Source organism: Dipodomys spectabilis, unplaced genomic scaffold (assembly GCF_019054845.1).
Source record: "Dipodomys spectabilis isolate Male_0828 unplaced genomic scaffold, ASM1905484v1 ptg000132l, whole genome shotgun sequence".
Classification (NCBI taxonomy): Eukaryota; Metazoa; Chordata; class Mammalia; order Rodentia; family Heteromyidae; genus Dipodomys; species Dipodomys spectabilis.
The window spans coordinates 2,086,274-2,112,788 of NW_024870809.1; the positions used below are offsets into that span (position 1 = coordinate 2,086,274).

Genomic DNA, 26,515 nt, shown 5'->3' on the forward strand with positions numbered 1-26,515 from the left:
ACATGATCTCTTTTTCCAAAGTAGTTGGGATTATAATTATAAGGTACTGGTGGTTGGCCTAATGGAGCAATCTTCATTTATTATTCTTATGTTATCTTCAGGTTAATAGAGATGTGTCAGTTACCTGAATCAAAAGCTATTCCTCAGCATTTACAGAAGTAATATAGGCATATACTAGAACCATAAACATCAGCAGTCAGAATGGAAACCAGCCTCAGAGAAGTAGTTGGGTCTTAGAGACTTTTGTCAGATTAATACTTAATACCTGATTGCTCAATTGTGAATATTCTGGGTTTCAGCAAAGCAGCAAAGAATATACTTGGATAACATGAGATAGTATGAAAATATTTTAATATCTTAATAAATATTTCCATATATGTGCATATAGTATCTATTTATGAAAACGGCATATGAAAACTGTGGAATTAGGAGACCTGTGGAAAGATGGGGGAGAATTATGAAATGGATGACATCGATCACGAGGCATCATATTCATAAACTGACATATTGAAAACTCTCTGTATAATTAAATATAGTAATAAAGAAAGCACACTGAAAGAGAGAAAGAAAGAGCAATAGAGCAGATTATTCTAAATATATTGTAATATATGCACATGGGGAATACTATTCTATAATCTTTTAATACAAGTGATATACATTATAAAATAAATGATAAGAAAGCAAAACAGATTTTGTTGCAGGGAGGATATCAGTGGGAGGAGGAAAGACAATGGGTAGGGTGGATATGGTTGAAGTACTTCATATACATGTCAAAAATAGAAAAATTAAACTTGTTGAGTACCCAGGCATCAGTGGCTCATGCCTGTAATTCTAGCTACTCAGGAGATCTAGGGATCATGGTTCAAAGCCAGGAAAGTCCATGAGACTCTTATCTCCAATAAACTACCAGAAAACCAGAAATGGCACTGTGGCTCAAGTAGTAGAGTGCTATCCTTGAGTTGAAGAGCTGAGGACAGCGCCCAGGCCGAGTTCAAGCCCCACGACCAAAAAACAACAAGAAAAGAAACTGTTGAGTGTTTTATGAAGAGGGAGAAAAGATGTGGGGAGAGGTAGAGAGTATAAATTTGACTGGGGTACATTATATGTATTGATGGATCTCATTCCACACCAATTTGAAAAAACAAAAGCAAGATCCTGTCTCAAAAAATGATGAAGGGCAGGGCTGGAGGCATGGCTCAGGCAGTAGAGCATTTTCCTAGGAAATATACCACCAAAAATACTGATTACAATGCATCTTAAAAGTCTTTTTTATAAATTTCTAATAATAACATATTTTTTGCTGGTCCTGGAGCTTGAACTCAGGACCTGGGCACTGTCCTTAAGCTTCTCTGTGCTCCAGGTTAGTGGAGCACTTGAGCCACAGCACCACTTTCAGATTTTTCTGTTTATGTGGTACTGAGGAATCAAAGCCAGGGCTTCATGCATGCTAGGCAAGCACTCTACCATTAAGCCACATTCCCAGCCCTCAACAATGACATTTTAAAATAGCAAGATATTTCCTGTGAGAAGTAATACTTTATGCCTTTTACTAAGATAATACCTTTGTAGATATTAAGCCACTATGTAAGAACAAGACCCTGTATCATTGGCTCATAGGCTCTGTGCTTGGAAGAGACTGTGGACAAAAAGGTACATGGCAATTTACAAAGGGAAAATAGAAATGGGTAAATTTAAAAATGCATTTTCATTTGTTTCAGAGTTGGCACCAGTAGACTCATATAAGTATAACTGATGCCTTCCTTTTTGGTCTAAAGAAGAAAATAATACCAAAGCCATCCACAAATCTTATAACCTAAAAATACTTTTACAACAGTAGCCACCCCAAAATATTATAAAGGTATAAATGTTCAGGAGTTCATGTAAGAAAGGAAAATTATAATGAGATATCAGAAATATATGGAAATTTTTGCTAAGAAAAACCAAGTTTCTGGTGAAATTGCATTTTATTTTTTAGTGTCTTTCTATATAGCCATGTCTGACCTTGAACTCAATCTTCCTCCCTCAGTTACCCAAGGGCTGGTATTACAGAAGTATGTCTTCCTGTCTGATGAAGTTGTCACTTTGAGTTGAGTCCAAAATGACATTTTTGCTCGTGATTTGAAAGTGAAATTATAAAGAGGTGATAAATAACAACTCATTAAAATATGTAGGATGTCCAAAACATTAATACTTTGAGGAAGGAGAATGGTAAGAGTCAAACCAAGCCCCTCTGAATCCTAACTCTCAAACTCTGTAAAAGGCTATGACACTTACCTTCGAAAAAATCAGTGCCAATTTGTAGTCAGCTACATTGGTTTCCTGGGCAAACCCTGACTGACTCCTAGACACTAAGATAGATAGATAGATAGATAGATAGATACATACATACATATATACATACATATACATAGTTACATACATAGATACATAAATGATAAAGACATGATAGAGAGATAGAGAGATATGAGATAGAGAGAGGTAGAGTGATTAGAAAGATGAGGGAGTGACAAAAACAAAGAGATAGAGACAGAGACGCAGATATAGAGATATAGTAAGGTCCCCTAATTTTTTCCTAATCTCAAACCTAGGGCAACCTCTCCTTGCCTAGAGACTTAAATTGCATCATGCACCCCAGAATTTAATAGTTTTAACAAAATTTTCCTCTTCTGCACAGCTACTGGAATATGAGTAATAACTTGTTCAGAGTTCTGAATTTTTCCAAAGTTAGAAGAAACCCTAAGTGAAGAAAATCTATCACACCAAACAAAGCAAACTAGTAGAAAGCCTCCAGAGCAGAATGTTCCCTTTTCCTTAGATGATGTATGGTGACTTTGTCTCCAAATACAACATGAAGTGCACCTCCAGAGTGGGAGGAAGAATAAAGTATGCAGTGGTATTTGTGTCAGTCACTGCATTTCAGAGAAATAGACTACTCATTGAATAGCCCATTAAGTGGGAAAAAATAACCTGGAAGGTGGAATGAAAATTTTGAGTATTGGGGTCTTGGAGCAAATAACTAATTTCTATTATGGTGAAATAATCATCTATATTTTAAATGATAATTCTGTGAGGTAGAAAAGGATAAGTTAAAAATGAGTGAGATAGTACCTATAAGCATTGGTAATCCTAAAGTCCAGGCATCATTAAAGTAAAAGAGAACTTAAAGCTTTCTGACTCTGGAGATAGATTTTAAGTGGGAGAAACAATGGCCACAAAATCCTAAAATCCAAGTATTCATGGATATCTGAGGGTAAATAAAATCTCATATTGTACAATCAATCACAAAACTAACTTACAGAAAGAACTTAACTTACAGAATTGCTTACTCCAAGAAGCAGGACAAGATGACTAAATAACACTTTTGAAAGGTTCTGGTGGACTGAAATTTGTCAAATTCCATAAATCACTAGTGTTCTTCAGGTTGCAACAAAGTGTTCTGCCAGAAAAAAACAAAATCAATCTGAGGGAGTTATTTTTTATTATTCATAGAAACAATTTTAGGTCATGGGTAGAATTTTATCTCAGGATTTTTAGTCATAGATTTCTCTTAATCCTCTGGAGACTCACAGACGTCAATGACGTTATAGATGGCTTGCTTTTGTCCATAATCACATACTTGTGATTGCACTTTTACTGCTGGTAAAATTTCCCTGTAGTCAGAGATCATGGTAGAAAATGTATGTTCTCAATCTCACCTGGAATAGCCCTTTTCTTTCACACAAGGGAAAGTGCTGGGGAAAAGGAGCAGGAAATGAATGTGAGGCAGGGCAGTTGTCACCTTAGGCAGTATGGGGAGGCAGAAATCTGAAAAGAGGCCAAAGTTTGTGGCCCAGAAGAACCGATTTTACATGTGCATTGCAGCCAGGGAACAATGCATGGCTGGGAGAGGTAGATGGGGAAATAGTACTAGAGGAAAAGGTGAGGTGGCTTTTGTCTATATAAGAACATTCCTCTATTTACATGTGATTCAGTGAATATTGAACAAGATTAAATGCTTACATATTGGAATAAACTTGCAGAAATATTATATGAGGTCCACAGAGAGTATCTTGAATTGTCAGTGATATTCTATTCAGTGGTGAGTAGCACTAAGGTCACCTTATACATGACAGAGCCATAGGGATCATTAATAAGAAAGTCTGTACATTTATTTCAAGAGATACAATGGAAGAAAATTGTCTTCTAACAACAAAATCCTAGGTGCCTATCAGAGGGAGGATCTTGAGCGTGTTTTCTGTGATGCAAATCACAAAGATAACAATGATCCTTTAAGATCTGAACATACTGACAGCAGTTGCTGTAAATCAGCACCTGGGCTACAGTCACAGTCATCAGAAAATCAGTTATCCCATCTTTAGGGCTTGTGCAATTCTACCTTTGGAGCAGGTTTATAATATCAGACTGAGCAGAATCTCAAAAGAGAATGGAAATTCTGTCTGGATTATCTAGTTTACTTATTCTAGAAAATGTTATAATCTGATACCTGAGTCTTAAACTTCATTTCTTTTAGTCCAAGTTCTCTTGTGTACCTGTCTTCCTAGAGGAAACAAATGGCTGACAAATGTGCCCCCTCACTGGGTGCTTTACCTAACCAGTGGTCTCTAGGTACTATAAATGTTGCAAATATCTTGCAAACATTATTCTAATAAATAGTTGATTTGGAGCACTGATCTTAGCAATCACCTTACTTACTACCCTTCATGCACAGACAAAGTAGTGGAATCATAAAGTACAGGTAAAATAGCCAAGTAGCAATGGCTCACGCCATTAATCCTAGCTTCTCAAGAGGCAAAGATGGGAGTGGGGAAATCACAGCTTGATGCCCTCCCAGACAAAAAGTTTCCAAGACCCAATCTCAACTAATGAAAAGCTGTGAATATGGAGGTACATGCCTGTTATCCTACCTATGAGAGAGGCTGAAAATCAATTGGACTGTAGTTTCAGGACAGCCTGAAATATAAGGTTCATGTGTCCCTATCTAAACAGAAAAAGCTGAGCTCAGTGGTGTATACCTGTCATACTAGCTATGGCATGAATTATAACTATTGGGCTTATAGTCAATCTAGTTCACTTTGAAAAGTAAGACCCTATCTTAAAAACAGTCAAAACAAGTGAGAGGCCCTGAATCCAAACTCCTCATAGAAAAAAAAGAGAAGAGGATGAAGAAGAGGAGGTGGGAAGAAAGAAGAAAATGAGAGGAGGAGGAGGAAATGGAGGAGGAGGAAGAGGAGGGAGGGAGAAGAAGAGAGAGAGGAATGCTTTGTCTGCTTTCTTGCTTCAAGTCAGTGACAGAGTAGAACTCTGGTTACCTACCCTCCAAGATACTGTCCTTTCAACTGCACCATTTTACATCATAAAGGGACACATAACTATTTCCATGTAAGCCCCTGAAAATTTTTTCTCTTTGATCTTGAATCTCTGCTATTAAACATTTTAAGTCCAAGCAAAGAGGTAGAGAACTAACCATCTTTACAGGAAACGTGACCTACAAAAGTCAAAGTCTACAGGCAGAAGAATGATGGGTGATCATTTGGATAAATGCCCAAAAGTGGGATTGCTGGGTCATAGAGGAGCTCTATGTGGAGTCTTTTGAGGAACCTCCATACTGCTTTCCAAACAAGACCACACTAAACCTACCAACACAACTATGTTTATTGCAGCATTATTTACCATAGCTGAGATATGGAACGAACCCAGTAGATGAATGGATCAAGAAAAAGTGATATATATATATATATATATATATATATATATACATACATACATACAATGGAATTCTATGCCTCCATCAGAAAGAATGACGTTGCCCCAATTTTTAGGAAATGGAAAGACTTGGAAAAATTATATTAAGTGAAGTAAGCCAGGTCCAAAGAAACATAGGTCCCATGGTTTCCATTATTTGCAATAACTAGTATATGTCTGGTACAAGTAGAAAAGGTCAAAAGCTATGTAAATATGACCAGATAAGATTATGGTAAGAGAAATGATCCCCCAAATAGGTGTACAAGTGGTTTTTTTCTTTCTTGCTATTGTTTCTAACGTATTTATAATGTACAGGTGATTTTTTTGTGTTTCTTTTATGTTCCTCCCCCACAGTATAACCGCTGTTTTCACTGTATTTGCTTCTGGTGCCCTGCATCTTGTATATACACTTTTCTAATTTGGGGAGGGGAAGGGAAAAAACAAAATGCTTACATAGTGATTCAGGTTGACTGATTGTAACAATGAGATATACAAGACACTATGCTGAAAAACAAACTTTACAATTTGGTGGGGGGTGGGGGGGGAAAGTGTAGTTGTGGAGGTGGGAGGGAAGTGAGGGTAGGGGAAAAACAAAGGAGGAGGTAACAATGCTTGATAGGAAATGTACTCATTACCTTGCTCATGTAACTGTAACCCCTCTGTACAGTATTTTTACAATAAAAAATATTTAAAAAAGAATGGTAGATGACCTGGTTTTAGAGAACCCAGTATGCAAAATGAGGAGGTTACAAAACAGTCACATGGCTGGTGATTGCATTGTATGGGAATACTCAGCAGAACTTCTTGAGTGCATTTAAGCATTTAAGATCATTACTTGGCAGAACCCTCTGGGACAGAAAAAATGAAATTAAATGTTCAGAGCCACTGCCAAATGAAGACCAAAAAAAGTGAAATAAATATCTGTGAAGTAATAATGAAAATCAGGAAGAAATAGAATCTCTTACAGAAACTCAGTTTATTTTAATATCACTGCCACAGAAAGCAGCCTAGTGAATAGCCTTACTTCGTCACAGAGAAAGCAATGCCACCAAACCTTTAGATACTCTGGCTTTGTCTTGAATGTTATTTTGAGGTTCTTTCCATGTCCCTTATCCTGTAGTCTATTCATTATCAAGTGGCTATTCCCCTCCTTGAAATAACTCTAACATTCTCTTTTTCTATTCTAAATAGGATTCCATCCACTTGTAAAAATGCAATTTTCTCTCATGCTAGTGTTTCACTGGCACAGACCAAAGTGTATTGCTATATCTCCATGCATATATCCATCTTTATTAACCTCTTCCTCTTAAGATCCTAGAATGGCTCCCAATGTCTAACTTCTCATTTAGATTCCCAATACCGTCCAACAACTAAATGCAGCTTTCATATTCCTACATCCTTTCTTCTTTTTTCTAAATAATGGCCTACTCAAAACAGTGCCAGTTTCTTTCCTTGACTGCCATCCTCAATCCCCATGACAGGTAAAATCCCAGCTCCTCATGTTCCTATCGAAATGTTACCTAGACTTCAGATTTACCTCCGATTCTGTCTCCTCTACATGCTTTCTAACCATCATTCTTCTCAAATAACAGCACTAACCTTGATCCTTACAATTTGATTTGATTCCAGATAGGTTCAAGACACAGATCTTTCCCTTGCTTTTCTTTAAAACTGGAGCCAACGGGAGAGGTAAAATTTGGAAATCATTTAATAACGCATCCTTTAGAGTATAGCTTTTAATTTACTATTACTATGGGAAATTTCAGGCCATCAATTGAAGGTTCCCCAGTTTTCTTCTTCATCAGATGAAAGAATCATCTGTTGCAGTATCTTCATATATGTGCTTCATCTTGGACAGATTATCCATTGGTTACAGAAGCAGAGAATCAGAATATATGGAGTGAGAAGGAGCATTGATTCCTCAATCATATATTGCATTTTTTACAAAAACTAAAGTTTACTTTTTCAAATAACTGAGAGGAAATATATTTAATTGGGATACAGATATGGTTTGCCTCATAATATTACTCAGAGGTTATGAGCATAGTACAATAATGAGCAATCAGTTTCATTAGTGCTCTAAAAAGAATTCCAACAAACCTATATGAAAGACTGCAAAGTCTATGCCTTTAATATTTGAACAATATTTCCTGGGCAAAGAAAATTTTGTTTGTAAGAGAAATTATAGAGAAGGGTAATGAGGAAGAATTTTGAAAGGGCTACCTTACCATATCAGTGTTAAACACCAAAAATGAAATACATATCATAAGTATCATTCTTAACTTTGTAGTATAGTGGCATACATATGATGCTGTATTTTGTTCTTCTCTTTTCTGTACACTTCACTGAGCAATAAACTTAAAGTTATCTTTTGCTTATTTATCTGATTATATTTTGTTCCTCTCTATGGCTTGCAATAATAACTAGTGTAAAGTTAATATTCTACATTTATATATAAAAGGGATGAACTTGTTTTCCTTGTTTTGTTTTTAATTAAATTAAGTTAATTTTAAATTAAATTATTATTAAGTAGTTTACAAAGGAATTGCCATTTAAAAACCCCGTCTGTGAATATGCTTCTTGATCAATGTCACCTCTTTCAACATTCTCACTCATCTTTACAATCCCACCCCTTCCCTTGCTTTTCTTAGTTTTGTAGGCTATACATTGAATTCTTGACTGAATCTCCTCCCCTTCCCCATTCTCCTTTACATTCATCTAGATCTTCACCCCTCTCCATCCCTTTCACTTATGTATATGTGTCCTGGTGTTTATCTAGGATTTCTGATATTTTCTTCCCCTTAGAAATCGTGAATTAATGAAACTATTTTAGAGAGAAACTCAGTTATATGTATTGAGAGTTAAAAACATGCTCCTGGTTTTTGATGCAGTAATTTGGCTTCTGGGAAGATATACTGGACAAATAACAATGAATATATAAATATACATATATATATATATATATATATATATATATATAATGAAATTCCTGTACAATGGGCTGGGAATGTAGCTTAATGGTAGAGTGCTTGCCTAGCATGCATGAAGCTCCAGGTCTGATTCCACAGTACCACATAAACAGAAAACTCCAGAAGTGGTTCTGTGGCTTAAGTGATAGATTGCTAGCCTTGAGCAAAAGAAGCTCTGGGAAAGTGTCCAGGCCCTGAGTTCAAGTCCCAGGACTGGCAAAAAAAAGAAATTCATGTATAAAACATCTTGCATGGCTCATTAATAATTAGATAAATTGAATAAATCCTTGAATATTCCCAAACAGGAAACCAGTCAAGTATTATGGTTTACCTGAACTAACCGAATGAAATACTGAACTTTTATGAGAATGCATTTATAATTTTATGGCATAAAATTTGTCTATGGCATAACATTTTTACTTTGAAAAAATTCCATAGACATAGAAAAGCTGTAAAAACTAGCACAAAGTATTCCCACATTCCTTTCATCCAAATTACCCAATTATATCACAACATTCTTTTTGAAAAACATCCTTCTGTCTCATTTAGAGAGGTTTGGCCAATAATCACCTCATTATCTTAGATTCCAAAGTGAAAGAAAATCTGAAAGGTGACAGACATGTATTCCTCTTGACCAAGGGGTCTGGGATAAAAGCCTCCCTAATAATCAATTTTAACCAATTATGATGCCTGTTATTTGCCAGAACCAGTATCATTCCATTTTGCCTTTCCCTAACTACTTTAAGGAACATCATGCAGACAAAGTGGTAATGAATATTGAAACTCTCCCATGCAACTGGGACAGAAAATATACATTATTCACTCATGCTTTTCCTCTAGTGAAAATGAAAAGTATTGATTTAATACAGTTGCTAGTACATCTACAAAACTCCCTGGACATCAGAAAGGATTAGAAGGAAAAGCTTACAAAACTGAAAATATTACATGCCCGTAGCCATTAGAATATATTATGTAAATGAAATTGCCCAACTTTTAACAGAGATAATGTATACTTTTCTCTACTACTGAAGAAGTCCTTTGTATTATATACACTTTAGAAGTGAAAGAGATAGTAAAGTCATCCAGCACTGTCCAACAGAACTTCCTGCAGTAGTGAAAATATTCTATGCCTACATTAACCAATATAGTAGACATATGCTACATATGGTTATGCCTTTAAAATGTGGTTTGTGTAAGTGAGAGATGGATTTTATTTCATTTAAATAAATTTAAATAGTTACATGTGTCCAGTGGCTTCTCTATCCTGTAATCAGTAATCACTTGGTTCATCTAATCACTTTGTACGCTCTCTGATGACCACATTAACTCCCAATGGCTTTACTTACCATTTGTAATGTAGCCCTCAATCCTGGAAGCCTGGATGAAATTAATTTGGGGAGCTATCTTCAAAAGTGAATATAAGGAATACACCTATACTAGGCATAGATGTGTTTCATAGGTTACTTGAACATTTCTAATTATGTGGCTAGCATTGAGAATCTTTGATAAGTGTCCTGCTGCCTTCCAATCTATACCTCTAGCTCTCAACACTTAGTTCCATCTACTGATTAAATCTCTCCTCTAAAGTCTTCACAAAAGCTTCAGATACCAACATACCAACATAACTTATCTCTCATTTCCGTCGCCCAAATCCTTAAAATTGTAATTACTGGGTTGATTGCTTGATAGTTGTTTTCTATATCTCTTATATGTGTTTTATGTCCCAATTCCTTTATTACTGCTTTCTTTTGTTTGATTAACTGTTCTTTTCTCTCATGCCAGTACTAATGCTTGAACATAAGGCCTTGTACTCTATTTTGGCTCACTTGCTTATGGCTAGTACTGTATCATAAGTCATGTCTCCAGTCTAACTTTCTGTGGTTTATTTTGGAGATGGACTCTCAGGGTATTTTCTGCTAGAGCTGGCTTTGAATCATGATACACTGAGTATCAGCCTCCTGAGTAGCTAGGATTACAGGCATGGGCTATATTAGCATACGATTCTTCAACTTTTTGTAGTGTATAATTTAAATTCACTTCTCATTTCCTTTTCTGAATTTTCTTTCTTAGTAATTACCCTAGAAGTCTTGGATGTATAAATTCAATATTTTATCAAATATTGCAAAGTTTAGGCCAGTAGTTCTTCAAATATATTTTGTGCCTCTTTTTCCTTCTCTTCTTATTCTGGTATCATACATTTCTTGGTATTCTTGAAGGTGTCTCACATATTTTGGAGGCACTATTCATTTATCTTCATCTTTTTTATTATTTACTCTTCAGATTTAATAACTTCAATTGACATATCTTCAAATTTATTGATTCTTTTATCCACTTATTCTAATAAGTTATTTGACATCTGGTGAACACTGCTACTTCAATTCTGAGAACATTACAGGGCAGCAAGCAAAACAAAGACAATACTCTGAACCAATTTCTCTTCATACAGTAATTTAATACATATAGATTAGTCAGTCAAAAATACAGTCACATTTTCTTTATTGCAAAATCTCTATAGCCGTCTCTGGCCAGTTGTGTTAAGAGGTAACCATTCTCAACATAACTATCTCCAAGCTACAGAATACATCATGGCAGATGGTTCCATAAAAATGCTACAAAACTCTTACCAAGATTTAATAAGCAGTGTCTTCTCAGCAAGTACTAAGCTGGTTGTTGTAACATTTTTATGAGATTCCAGAATCCAGAAAAAGTTGATTTTAATGTTTCTTGACAGGCTAATCAATGCTTTAGTGGGGAATGGGTTTTTGGAAGTCTCTGTTGTGCCATTTTAAAAATAACATCCTTCTTTCTAAATCAAATTAATGAAATATTTTACACATTTATCTTTCTAAAGTTAAAATTTGGGGGGCTGGGGGGGGGAGGAAGGAGAAGGATTGGGATTAGGGGGGAGGGGGGAGGCTGGGAAGGGATGTGAAGGGTAAACAAAGGAGGAGGCTGCAATGCTTGGTAAGAAATGTACACATTATCCTGCCCATGTAACTGTAACTCCTCTGTACAGTATGTTCACAAATAAAATTAAATTAAATTAAAAAAAAAATAAATAAAGTTAAAATTTTGTCCATCTCATTTAAAATATGAATAAGACACTTTTTAAAATGTATGTCTTAATTTGGGAAAATTACATTTTTATATTGAATCTGTCTATTCAGTGTAATGTTTTCCTATTCTCTTTGGTCTTGTTTTAAACTCTTCAATATCTTCTTTTACGTGAATACCAGTCCTTTTTTGCTCAATTGATTCCTAGGTATCTTAAGATGGTCACTGTTAAGAAATGGATTTATTTTTTCATTTCAGTTTCTGAATGATGGTGATGATTGGTGGTATAGATTCCTTTAAAGTATTGCTTAAAAGTCTCTTGTTCTAATAGGCCTTTAGAAAGTTTCTTAGATATCTTATTACACAAATATATTACCAGCAAAGGTAATTTTTCACTGTCCAAATATTTATAATATTTATGTGCTTCTCTTATTACATCTTAGTCAAAACCTTAAAATTGAATTACACTAATAATATGAGCATGCTTACCTTATTCCTGATGTTAATGGTAACAGTTTATTATAAAACTTATTATTGACTTCAAGTAATTATCTTTTTATATAGGCATTTTACTTCTGTTATAATTTTACTTCAAGCTTTAAATAGATACTAAAATAAATATGCATCAAATTATTTTTTCTCATTTCTTCTTTTAGCAAATTAATTGTATCTGTTGATACAATCGTATTTTCTTTCCTTTATGTTGCATATCTATTGACTGAATTGAATTGACAAGATTTTATTTTGAGAAATTGCACCTAGCCATAATCAATGGAGTATATCACAAGTTCCAATTTGGTAATATTTCATTTACAAATTTTGGGATTTTCATAGTTGATATTGGTCTGTAGTTCTCATTGGGGGACAGCTTTATTGGGTTTTTAATATTAAGATATTCTAGTTTTGCAGAATTAACTTTCTTTTTCTATGATCCGAAATATTTTTAATATCCTGGGAATTGCATTTATTTTAAAGTTCTATATACAGCTTAAAAGAGATCTTAATTAAATAGCTTTTATTTGAATATTTCAAGCTATTTGAAGTTCTTTTATGATTCAGGTTTTCTGTCTCATGGATAAATTTGTTAATTTGTATTTTAGAAAATGTTATCATTTAGTATTTCTTCAGCTTCTTGTAAGAGAAAAAAACGTGACTCAAAGTAGATTAGCAAAAAGGGAGTTATCCTCTTACACAATGAGAAGTACAGAGTTTGAGCAAACTTTAGATTGGTTAATTCAATGGCTCAGAGACACCAGAAAAGGCCCACGCTGTATTTTTTAGTTTGGTTCCCTGTATAGTCTCAAGGGTAGCAGAAGTCTAATTTGTTTACATATTTTATGTCTCCCTTTGGATGGGAGTCTCCTGAAAGCAAGGACTTTTATTTGTATATGCATATTTGTATTCCTCATTACCATGCACACTGCAGTTAACCTATAGGTACTTGTAAGTACTTCTTAAATTGAAACACTTAATATTTATTATTGTTGTTAGTACTGAAGGCTTTATGAAGCATACAAAAGAGTCTACTGCCATTGTAGTAGATAAAAACATAAACAGAAGTCAGAAACTGGTTGCAATCCCTCTATATCATTTACAAGCTGTATGACCTTAAAGAAATTACTTGACCTGTCTGTGTTTCAGGCTCACAATCTGTAAATTGTGAGATTATGGTAAGTGTGTAAAAGTGAAAAGTAATGTAAATAATTTGTATGAAGCACTCAGTACAAGCTATCCATCGAACCAAATGCTAAATATTTATAAATTACTGATTTATTGATTAATGAAATTGTTTGATAATATTTTATGCATATATATGAAAAACAAAATACTGCACATGTTTAAAATAGCTCTTGAATCAAAACACTATGATATCATGACCTCCAAAAAGTGCAACTGAATAAATGAATGAGTAAATGAGTAAGTAAATGAATAACAAAAAGAGTCTCCACAGTGTCATCTGTGCTGGCCAGATCATTTCACTGTTTCCTTCTAAGCAACATTCTTTAACAACAACTAAGTATAGGATCACTGGAAACAGAACAAGGGAATGCTCTAAACTATGTATGCTGCCTAGTATGAGGAAGTATTGGAAACACAGAATATTAATTGTAGAGAAGACAATACTTATACAGAGGATCAGAATTCATTCAGTGCATAGCCCACAAATTTAAGAAAATTGAGGGAAGGAGCCTGTTGGGAGGGATGGGGGAGAATGATGAGAGAGGTGATATTATTGGGATGGGTTGTATTCATAAATTGCTTTAATTTCACCACCTTTGTACAACTACTTAATGATAATAAAATAATAATAAAAATAAATAAAGTTAGGAAGATATCAAAGTGATTAGCAGGCAAGACATTCTAAAAATCAACACCCTACAACCTTCTCTGATCAGCACAACCCTGTGCCTTTGTGCATGACATTTGTACTATAGTCATTCTTTGAATTTGCAATTCTGTCCCTGTTAATGTGTAAGTCTTCCTAGAAGATTTAAGGCTGTAAGCCACTCAGCATTACTACCAACTTAGATTACAGTGCCAGGCATATAGTAAGAATCATTTGTCAAATGTATTAATACCCTGCCATTCATAATTTAAATAGCACATATTTATCATGTTAAATTCCTTGTCTTAGAATGACCCTGAAGAAATAGACAACTGAACAATTGACCATGAATAATGGTGAGAAGTCACTAGGGTTTCACTATCTAAACTCCAATCATTCTGACACTTGTGCAAGCTATGTGCAGATAGCAGGTCCCTGTGAACTCACTAATTCCTTAGGTGGAAAGCAGCACAAAGTCCTGTGCCTAGGAGTACTCTCAGCCTGCATTTGGCAAGGCTACTCTGCATCCATCTGCCCAACCCATTGATTTTGCTCTGTAAATCACATAATTTAATCCCAGAAATGTCACTGATACTATTAGACAAACTCCTCTGGCCAGCAGCAAAGAAGGAGAAAACATGATAAGCCCTCTGAGACAGCCTGTAAGACCATTGTTAATCTTGCATGCTTGGAGGACTACATAAGCAATGAGCTTCTCTAGCCAAATGGCTTGAAATGGCAAGCTAGTTGTGTGTTTTCTTCAATTAAATATATCCCTCAGGCTTGGCTTAATTTAATGGCAGTTGAGTACAACTTGTCAAGGATAAAGGTAAAGGGTGATAGGAAGTAATCTTCATAATAATGCTCCCTTAAGAGATACCAGAACCCAAAGAAACATAGGTCCCATGGTTTCCCTTATTTGTAATAACCAGTATATGTCTGAGACAAGCAGAAATGGTCAGATAAGTTGATGTTAGGCGAAATGAACCCCAAGATAAGGACTCAAATGTTTTTTTTCTTTCTTGCTATTGTTTCTAACATATTTATAAGATATTTCTTTGTTGCTTTGTATGTCCCTCCCCCACGGCATAACCCCTGCTTTCACTGTATTTGATGTTGGTATCATTTGTGGAGGGAAAGGGAAAAAACAAATTGTTTAAATAGAGATACAGGTGGACCCATTGCATCAATGAGATGTACAAGATGTTATGTCGAAAAATGAACTTTACAACTTTGGCGCGGGGGGAGGGGGGGGGGATGTGAGAAACGGGGTGAGGTGGGAGATAGGAATGGACGGGAAGGGAAAACAAAGGAGGAGGCAACAATGCTTGATAAGACACGTACTCATTACCGTTACCCATGTAAATGTAACCCCTCTGTACGGTATTTTCACAATTAAAAAAAAAGAGATGCCAGAAATCCTATCATTACTTTCTATTCCCAGAATCATGGCAGAGCAGAACTAATGGCAGACATACAGAAAATATCCTAGGGTGAGGACAGAGCTAGGACAGTCAAGCGGCTCCAGCAGTGAGAATTGGAAGAGGGAAAGGGAGGATATAAAATATTAAATATCTGCATGAGTCTGTAAGTTGAATGACAATGCATGAAATCAATTTTATCATTCTCAATGTGTAGTATAGAGATTAATATAGTTACTTAAAAGAAAGTTCTAAGACTGGGCACCAAGCCTTTCCATTCCTTTTGAATACACGTTCTTTGCTTCTCTTGTCACACCTCTGTGGTTTTATTTTCAGTATTACTGTTTGAACTCAGGGCATGACTCTGCTTCAAGCTTCCTTGCTCACTTGGCACTCTACCACTTGAGCCATGTCCCTCAACTTCGCTTTTTGCTGGTTTTTGGAAGATGAAGTCTCCTAGATGTTTCTGCCAAACCTGGCTTTGAACATCAATCCTTCAGCTTTCAGGCTCCTGATAAGTTAAGACTACAGGCAAGAGCATTCAGTACCCATCCCCTTGTCAGATTTTTCTACCTCCCAAAGTCACAGTAAGTTTCTTATTAACAAAATTCATGTTCAGCTGTTACTGTTAGCCATATGATTTATCATAAAAGAATGACTTTCAGGCAAAGCTCTGGAGAGACATTTTGCTACAAAAGAATTCTACAAGGCCTCACAGATCACAGCCCACTGGAAATGGAACAGACCAGATTAATTCACATGTGAGAGATGAAAAATAAATGTAGACTTTGATTTGACTTTATATCATCCAATTACACTTACTTCAAGTCTCAATTGTCATAATTTTACTGTCATCTCTCCTTACTGCTTTAACTTATGTCCAAGCATCTGGTATCCAGCAACTCACTGTCAGAATTCAATGAATGGCAGTGCTTGCTGCAGTCAGTGATTGCTGTTAGATGAAGTAGTAGTAGTAATTGTGCTGGCCCTAGTTCCTGGCACAGGACCTGAACCATGGTAACTATTAAGAACTAGAATTATTTTTGTATCTGTATGGTCCCAGTTCCTGGCATACTTCCTGGCACATAATAGGGCAATGATTGAGTTATTTCCCTTCATACTCACCTTTGCCTAGGAAATATATTTTTTGTTTTGTTTTCCCAAACTATGCCTTACCTAGAATAATCATACCAGCCCTGTAGCACTGTCAGAACTACCATCAAAAAAGCCATTCAGCCTCTCATTCTGTGACAGCTTCTCAAGAGGCACATGTTGAAGACCATTTTTCAGATGGGAAAATTGAGGTTATGAATTATTATTATTTTGGAATTGTAGTCACCTGTCACCCCCTATATCTTGTTATAAGCTAAATATAGTTTCCTCTGCTCCTTGCAACCATCTCCCAATCAGGCCATGATAAATCTCACCACTTCTGTTTTTTCATTCTGTAGGGCCTGTGTTGGTCTTGCATTTGAATATTCAATCCATCCTCCAAAAATCTGCTTAAGAGCTACCACCTCTATGCAATCTTCTCCAAAGACCTCCAGCAGTCACTGAGCCCTTCCTAAAATCATAAAGCATCAAATCAGTACCATCTAATTTAGCGCTTGACTGTGCCAGCTCTCCTCAGTTTGATTGCTTTTGTTCCTTATATACCCATGAACCAAGTACCTACCAGGGTAGGAAGATGAACATGAAGTTGGATGTTTTGAATAAATGTGGTCAAAAGACCAGTAAAGAACTGGGAGCCAGGTGCCAATGACTCATACCTGCTATCCTAGCTACTCAGGAGGCTGAGATCTGATGATTCATGGTTCAAAGTCAGCCCAGGCAGGAAAATTCATCAGACTCTTATCTCTAATTAACCTCCAAAAACCCAGAAGTGGCACTGTGATTAAAGTGGTAGAGTGATAGCCTTGAGCAAAAAAGCTCAGGGACAGTGCCTAGGCCCTGAGAACAAGCACCATGACTGACAGGTAAAAAAGAACCAGAAACTGGCTGACTGCTTGAGGGGGTTGAGCAAAGTCTTCACAGAGAAAGGGGCACATGAACCATTGCTTAAAACATGGACAGGTGATTGGTAAGTAGAATGAGTGGGAGGAAGCCATGTGCACAGGCATGGCCATAAGATCAAGTCAGAGAACATGGCTCAATATGAACTTAGGATAGGATGAAGAGAAAAATAACACCACAAGACTGGCTTCACCAAATGGATATCAATGTACATGACATGTGAGGCACTGGAATATGTGCACATGCTAGAAAAACAGGACCAACACAGTACTTATACTTGAGGTTCAGAGGCTAAGTAGGCAGGACAAACAATTACCCCATAAGAAAATGAAGTACATAGTTACAAACTGTGATAAGCATTAAGAAGAAAGGAAGAAGGCAAAAAAATGACAGAGTGGTGAGTGAGAGAAGATATGCAGAAGTACTACTTAGGTGAAGCCTGAAAGATGAAAAAAGTTGGAAAAGAAAGTCACAGACAGTGATCAAAGGTCTTGAGTTATGAGTCCCTTGTCCGTTGTATGGCTAGTGAAGATCTTCTCCCATTTCGTGGGCTTTCTATTGATCTTGTGAGCTATGTCCTTTGCCATGCAGAAGCTCTACAGTTTCATGCAATCCAATTTGTCCAACTTTTCTTTGATTTGTTGTGTTTCTGAGTCTTTATTAAGAAAATTTTCGCCTGTGCCAAGGAGCCCTAGAGTTTCTCCTATTCCTTCTTGTAATGTTTTTAGAGAGTCTGCTTTTACTTCGAGGTCTTTGTTCCATTTGGAGTTGATTCTGTTGCAAGGTGATATGTAAGGATCTAGCTTTAATTTTCTATGTGTATTTAACCAATTTTTCCAGAACCATTTACTGAAGAGGCTGTCTTGCTCCCACTCTATTTTCTTAGCTCTCTTATCAAATATTAGGTAGCTACAGGTCTGTGGGTTTATTTATGGGTCTTTAGTTCTATTCCATTGGTCTTCAGGTCTGATCTTGTGCCAGTAGAGCTCCCCTCTGACCCAGCAATCCCACTTTTGGGCGTTTACCCAAATGAACACGAACAAGACTATACTAAAGCTACCAACACAACTATGTTTATCGCAGCATTATTCACCATAGCTAAGATATGGAACCAACCCAGATGCCCCTCAGTAGACGAAAGAACAAGAAAAAAAATATATATATGTATATATATGTGAATTCTATCTATCCATCAGAAAGAATGACACTGCCCCATTTGTCAGGAAATGGAAAGACTTGGAAAAAAGTACATTAAGTGAAGTAAGCCAGACCCAAAGAAACATAAGCCCCATGGTTTCCCTTATTTGCAGTAACTAGAATATGTCTAGGATAATCCTATCAGACAAGTAGAAAAGATCAAAGGCTATGTACATATGACCATATAAGATGATGCTAAGCAAAATGAACCCCAAGATATGGACACAAGAGATTTTTTTTGTTTGTTGCTGTTCTTTTTAATATACTATGTGATATTTTTGTTTCTTTTGTATGTTCTTCCCCCTATGGATAACTCCTGTTGTTACTGTATTTGCTTCTGGTGCCCTGCATCTTGTATATACATTTTTCTAATCTGGGGAGGGGAAGGGAAATAACAAAATGCTGAAATAAGGTTGACCCAGTGTAACAATAAGACATACAAGACACTATGTTGAAAACAAACCTTACAACTGGGCGGGGAGGGAGGAGTTAGGGGAGGTGGGGAGGGAAGGGATAGTAGGGGAAAAATAAAGGAGAGGATAACAATGTTCGATAGGAAATGTACTCATTACTCATGTAACTGTAACCCCTTTGTACAGTATTTATATATATATATATATATATATATGTATATATATATATATATATACACATATATATATGGTCTTGACTTACAAAAAAAGCTTAGCATGTTAAAAAGATTGAAAAAAGCTCCACAAAACCAGAGTTGTGGCTGGGTGCAGGTGAAAATGTGACTTAAAAAGACATTGGTAAGGCCAGATATGGGGGTTCCCAACTGTAATATCAGCTATGCAGGAGGCAAAAATCAAGAAAATTGTGATTTGAGGCCAGGCTTGGCACAGAGTTTGTTGTTGCTGTTGGTGGTGGTGGTGGTGGTCGTCGTCATCATGGGGTTTCAATTCCACCTGGGCGCTGTCCCTGAGCTCTTCAGCTCAAGGCGAGCACTCTCTCATTTAAGCCACAGTACTACTTCTGGTTTTCTAGTGGTTTATTGGAGATAAGAGTCTCACGGACTTTCCTGTCCAGGCAGGCTTTGAATCATGATCCTCAGATCTCAGCCTCCCCAGTAGCTAGGATTACAGGTGTGAGCCACCAGCACCGAGCAGCACAGAGTTATTTAGCCCTCATCTCAACCAACAACATAGTCCTGGCATGGCATGATTGGAATCCCAATTAAACAGAAGTGATAGGTAAGAAAATCATAGTCTAAGTTCCAGCGCAGGAGGGGGTGGAAATCTTGAGACCTCAGCTAAAATATAAAGGAAATAGAGATGGGGCATGACTCATTTGGTTTAAATGCCTGTCTTGTAAGCTCAAGACTCTGAATTCAAACCCTAATGTCATCCAAAGAAAGAAGAAGAAGGGGGAGGAGGAGGAAGAGGAGGAGGAAGAGGAGGAGGAGGAGGAAGAGGAGGAGGAAGAGGAGGAGGAGGAGGAGGAGGAGGAAGAGGAGGAGGAGGAGGAAGAGGAGGAGGAAGAGGAGGAGGAGGAGGAGGAGGAGGAAATCACGAAGGTAATGATGAAACCAAGCTCTTGCAGGCCTTAGAGGTACTATTTTTTAATATATATTTTTATTGTAAAGATACTGTACAGAGGGGTTACAGTTACATGAGCAAAGTAATGAGTCCATTTCCCATCGAGCATTGTTACCCCCTGCTTTGTTTTTCCCCTATTAGAAGTACTATTGTTTTCATCACAAGAGCAGCAGGAAGCAAGGAAAAAGGGATCAGATTTCTGCTTCATAGAATTACTTGAAGGAATGTGTAAGGTGTCTTAGAGGGGGAAAGAATAATGAATGTGGCAATGGTGTGGATGAGCCATGATGAAGGCAGAACTGTTCCATCTAGTAGATTGTGGGACACTCTGAAGTTTGATGTCATAAACAAAGGAAGATGTGGATGGCTGAGTCTTTCTTTGGGTGGTGACAGTCTCTTCACTACCTTTTTGCTAAGAACATAAAGGCACAAGAACATAAAGGCTGTCTATCATTAGTATTACTAATGGCATATGCTTTTTAGTGTAAAATGCTTCCTCTGAGGGCTTCTTTCCTTTAGCCATGGCTATCTTACATGAAAGTAGTGAAAGAAAATATCACTACTTTTCTGGATGCAGAAAGAAAATTGTCATTCAGGCTTGTTCAGGGCAAGAGGCAACACTTATCTTCAAATGCTAACTTCCCAGAAGATCATAATGATATGAATTGCAAATGCTGCTTGATATAATATATGCTTCTCCGTCTGCCAAAGCCAGGATATAATTACCTGAAAGAGTGAGGTAAATGTTTGTGGAAGCTCCTTGTCTTCATCTTCTCTTGCATCCATGAGATGAGACAAGGGGCTCTTTATAACATTTCCATTTTTCATTGGTAAAACAGTTCTATATTGAAAACCACTGAAATAGGTCCACCCTAATTCAGCTTCTAAAGGGGCCTGGGAGCCTGAGGAATGGGAGAGAAAGAAGCAATCAGCTAATGGATGTGAGCTTTATTTTTTTTCCACCTTATAGGGCTAGTACAAGGAGTCAAGAAGAATGTGAGTGAATTTGATCTGTAAATTAAAGGCAAGAGCTCTAACCTGTTATTCATTGTACAAATGAAAGCAAAGACGACTTATCTTTTCATCTTGGTCTCCCAGAGAAAGTTTAAACACATTATAGGAGCACAGTAAATAGGTTTTTAACTTTAAAATCAATTCTATTAAGTGTAATCTAGCTTTAGTTCTGGTACAAATGAAACAGAACATTCGCTCTGTGGAATTAAATCAAACAGATTCTCAGATCTGTTAGGAGCAATGGCAGGGGAGAAAAAAACATGGGTGGGAAGAGGGAGTGCCTGCTTGCTTATCTTTTGCAGATGGCTTTGGCCTATTCAAATCAACAGCAAGAAGCAGAGCTGTAGTTAGCGCTAACACAATCTTTCTTTCTAGAATATGTATCTGTGATGACAGCATATGTAATTTTAAACAGTAGCACAGATCAAGAGGTTAAGAGGAACCTTGTCAAAGGAGGCAACTATGCTGAATAAGAAAATGTACTCATTACCTTGCTCATGTAACTGTAACCCCTCTGTACAGTATTCTCACAATAAAAAACTTATTTAAAAAAGATGAGTAAGCATCAACTTTGCATTACTGATCAAAAGTATCTTAGTTTTGAGCATCAGAAGAAAGGAGCTAACTTGTTCAGTGTTCTATAAGGGTCTCCCTGTGCCTTCATAATATGTATCCCCTTTCACTGTCACCAAAAGCTTTTTAGGTGGAAATTTTTCTATAGCACAGGACCTAGCACAAAGCAAACGAAGCACAGTGAGTTTGAGTAACTTATCTAATGTCACACAGCTGGTAGGTGGTAAAAATAAATAAATAAACAAACAAATCACTTAAATCCCAAATATTTCTGACTCAAAAGCCTGAGGTTTTTCTTGCTATGTTCTTTGTCAAAAGGAAAATGATGGTGTCATTTAAATACTTTGAAATTTTCTAACCACTTAATAAGGCTGCCCTGTTAAACTGGCCATTTGAGACTTTGGGGTAACAAAGAATATTTTTTTTCTTCTCTCCCTTCACTTAGCCTTAAATTGCTATCAGCCATGGCCCAGCTGTACTACAAGAAGGTCAATTACTCACCATATAGAGATCGCATCCCCCTGCAAATCGTGAGGGCTGAGACGGAGCTCTCTGCAGAGGAGAAGGCCTTCCTCAATGCCGTAGAGAAGGGAGACTATGCCACTGTGAAGCAGGCCCTGCAGGAGGCTGAGATCTACTACAATGTCAACATCAACTGTATGGATCCTCTGGGCCGAAGTGCCCTACTTATTGCCATTGAGAATGAGAACTTGGAGATCATGGAGCTACTGCTGAACCACAGCGTGTATGTGGGCGATGCATTACTCTATGCCATCCGCAAGGAAGTGGTGGGGGCTGTGGAGCTTCTACTCAGCTACAGAAAGCCCAGTGGAGAGAAGCAGGTAAAAGAATCCCCTATCAGCTGGTACATAACCAGGAATGTCAGGACACCTGACTACAAAGTCTTTTTTTATTTTATTTTTTATTTTTGATTGTTGGTCATGGGGCTTGAATTCTACCTGGGCACTGTCCTTGAGCTCTTCAGCTCAAGGCGAGCACTCTACCACTTGAGCCACAGCACCACTTCGGGTTTTCTGGTAGTTAATTAGAGACAAGAGTCTCACAGACTTTCCTGCCCGGGCTGACTTTGAACCGTGATCCTCAGATCTCAGCCCCCGAGTAGGTAGGATTACAGGTGTGAGCCACCGGTGCCCTGCATTCAAAGTCTTAAAACTAGGCAATGTTAAGAAGTTTGTTTGTAGTTGAGAAGCCCTATTTGAGAAATTGTCTGAGCAAGCTTAGGTAGTATCCTAGATCCTGCCTGCATGGCTCAGGCTCAGTTCCACTCGTTTACCTTTTCCTTTTTGATAGTTGCCCATGTGCATTTAATACTTATCAAGTCAAAGGTTTAGATTTTTTTCCAGAGTACAATAAACTTTTTCTACTTTCTCTACCCCCAGCTTCTATCTTTATTTTTTTGCTTTACTTAGAAGGTATAGTATAGACAAGGGAGCAGACACTAACCTGGACTTTCTCCATTCTTCTGCACACAGACAGTGGAGTGCCACAGCACAGATAGAAAATAGAAGGGGAAATAATGCCTGACATATTTTCCCAGGGCTTATTATGTGATTACATTCCACATCTAGATGTTTGGCATTGTGCTTCTGTAACTCTTATACTTTAGGGCACCTAGATATGACACTCTAGCCATCTTGGATTCCTTCCTCTACCTTTCCTCCATGTCCTCCATGTCGAAAGTCCTTTGAGGGAGTTTTCCGTTCCAGTTGCTCTCTGTCTCTCTGTTTCTCGGTCTCTCTTTTTCTCTGTCTCTCTGTCTCTCTGTCTCTCTTTCTGTGTGTGTGTGTGTGTGTGTGTGTGTGTGTGTGTGTGTGTGTGTGTGTGTGTGTGTGTGTGTGTGTGTGTGTGTGTGTGTGCTGGGACCAGGGCTTTAATTCAGGATCTCATACTCTAGAGCTAGTGCTCTATCACTTGAACCAGGACTTTAAACCATGATCCTCCAGGTTTCAGCTTCCTGAGTAGCTAAGATTACAGACATGAGCTACAGGCACCCACCTCCCAGTATCTTTCAGGTACTCTTCTCTAGCCCAGCTCCCACCACTATGACTATGTTCTTATGATCTATGCTACATGGGTGGTTCTCAAAGCATGGTCTCTAAGGGCTAAGGGTATGGATCAAGTGGTAAAGTGCTTGTGTAGGTCTTGAGTACAAACACTATAGCACTAATAAATGAGTGAATAAATAATAAAAGTAACGTGTGATCCTTAAACCATCAATATCAACCTTATGTGTAAACTTATTAAAAATTCAAATAGTTATGTCTCCACCACAATCTCCAAATCACAATCTGTGGGGTGGAACCCAACAAGCTGTATCTTAACAAGCCCTTCAGGGATTCTCATGCATGCTTAGATTTGAGTACAACTGTCCTAGATAAACATAAAAATCTTCTCATTGTTCTCCTAACTCTAGGTTTTTCCTTGTCTCAAGCTATCATGAACAATGAAGTTGGTTTATTCCTCTTACAATAACAAAATAATTCTGCCATTCCTGCTCACTCTTTCAGTAAATACCATGTCTCCTTCTAGTAGTTAGTTCTCTATAGTTATGACAAAATACCTAAGGTTAGGTAATTATGAAGAAAATAGGTTGATTTTGTCTACAATTTTAAAAGCTGAAAATCCAAGATTAAATGACCTCATCTGTTCAGCCTCTGATGAGGGCCTCCTTGCCTGTATCATAACATTGTTGAGAAAACTGAAAGCGAAGCAGCCACATACAGAGAGGGCAAAATAGTCACATGGAGTGACTTCATTCTGTAAGCAATTGTAATGAAAACACTCAATATCAAATCTTAGGAGGTATATTTAAGGCTGGGTTCAAAGGAAATTCATAGCTTTATTATTTCCCCAAATAAACAAAAAAATGAGAATAAACTAAAGGATAACTCAAAGACTAAGAATTAGAATTGACAGAGTAGATGAGACACTAAAAGTTTCTTGAGTTAAGAGCCTAAATTCCTCCTTCCCCCAAAAGCCTTTAACCTAGTCCCAAAAAAGTAAGGATTTTGCCTCTTATTCACTGCTATACATTACTGGTAGAGGGTTTAAAACATCTTAGGCATTCCATAAATATTTATTTAATGAATGATTCATATGTAACCAGAACTTAACATAGCTTACTTCATTTAATGTTCCAAGCACCTCTGAAGTGTTAATATCAATAGCTTTTTACCAGTGAGAAAACTTGGGTCACAGTAAGTGTCAGGACCAAGATTCAAATAGAAGCAGCCTAGTTCCTGAATCCCCTTGTAACCACTAGACTACACTGCTGCCCTGGCAGTCTGATATAACCTTAGGATTCCTGCCACAGGAATTCTGAGACAGGGCAGGTGAGTGGAATATGGATTATGTTCTCTGGAAAGAACAAGTGTGAAGGATTTAGATGAATAGCAAATCATGGAAGGGTGAATATGTTTCCTGCTCAGACCATGTCATCATTGTCAACAAAACTGAGTTGCTCTGTGCTCCATAGTCCCAGAGCCCTGCTGTGTGCTGGGGCTATTTAATGTTTGTGCACCAAGAGTTTCCCAGCTCCCTTGCTGTAGGATGACTTCTCATCTCCAAGATTTCACAGCCCGTTGGCTCTTCCTTCTTTTGACACCAATCACATATCACTTTGTACTGTTTGTTAGCTTTTCTTCAAAAATAAGGTGTAGTGTCTATAGCTAGATCATTTCTTGAATGTGAGATTTAAATTTGGTAATCAACTATTTCTCTGCTTATTCTGCCAGTACCTAATCAACTACCTAGTAGTTGATAGTGATTGATTGCTGAAAGATATGAAGGAGTTCAATAGATCTCCCATGAAAGCATGTAGTCTTGTATTAAACAAGACACTGAAGACTTTCATACTCATAACTGTATTGAGGAAGATGAAAGCAGAGGGTGGTTTCCAAGGAAAGCACCTACCAATGTCAGTTCTAGTTTTGAATGTAGGCCAAGTCCTGGTTTGATGGGTCCCATTTTCCACATCTTTTCCCAGTGCTATAGCAAACACAGAGGCTCTGACAGTCAAGATGAAATGCATTAGGTAAGGCCAGGTGCCAGTGGCTCACACCTATCAACTACTCAGGAAGCTGAGATCTGAGGATCGTAGTTCAAAGCCAGTCCAGACAGAAAAAGCCATGAGATTCTCAGAAAACCATTGTGTCACTGTGGTGATAGAGTGCTAACCCTGAGTGAAAAAATCTCAGGGACATGTCCATGCCCTGAGTTCAAACTCCATGACCACTCCCCACCACCACACACACACACAAATGTACCAGGTAAACTTATATAGAGGTACAATCTAAGATATGTCCTTCCTTTGGCAAAGGCAGAATTTAACTCATAGAAATGAGCCACTGTGTTGGAAATTAAGTGCCTGTAAAACCAAGTGAAGGTACATGGGTCAAGCTCTCTCTTACCAGGACACCTTGAGACACATGGACATCCTTGGTCCATACCTAGATGTCATACTGCACAAGGTCATTATTCCCAGTCTCTTATTTTACTGTGATTAAGTGATTACCTAAATTTCACGAATTTCATAGGATTGTTAGATAGTGATACTTAGTTAAAGTCACAAGCATACTCTAACCTTCATGCGGCAAATTGTCATTATAGTGGTCTATAAAGTTTGTGAAT

At 37.3% G+C, this 26,515-nt stretch overlaps 1 protein-coding gene across 1 annotated transcript in view; it reads left to right on the forward strand.

Moving 5' to 3' along the window:
• The first annotated feature begins 22,309 nt into the window (after positions 1-22,309).
• Positions 22,310-26,515, forward strand: part of Trpc5 (transient receptor potential cation channel subfamily C member 5) — a 128,026-nt gene continuing 123,820 nt past the window's right edge. The window contains exon 1 of the mRNA XM_042690073.1: positions 22,310-22,707. Coding sequence (XP_042546007.1) covers positions 22,330-22,707 — 378 coding nt within the window. The 5' untranslated portion in view covers positions 22,310-22,329. The remainder of the gene's footprint in view (positions 22,708-26,515) is intronic.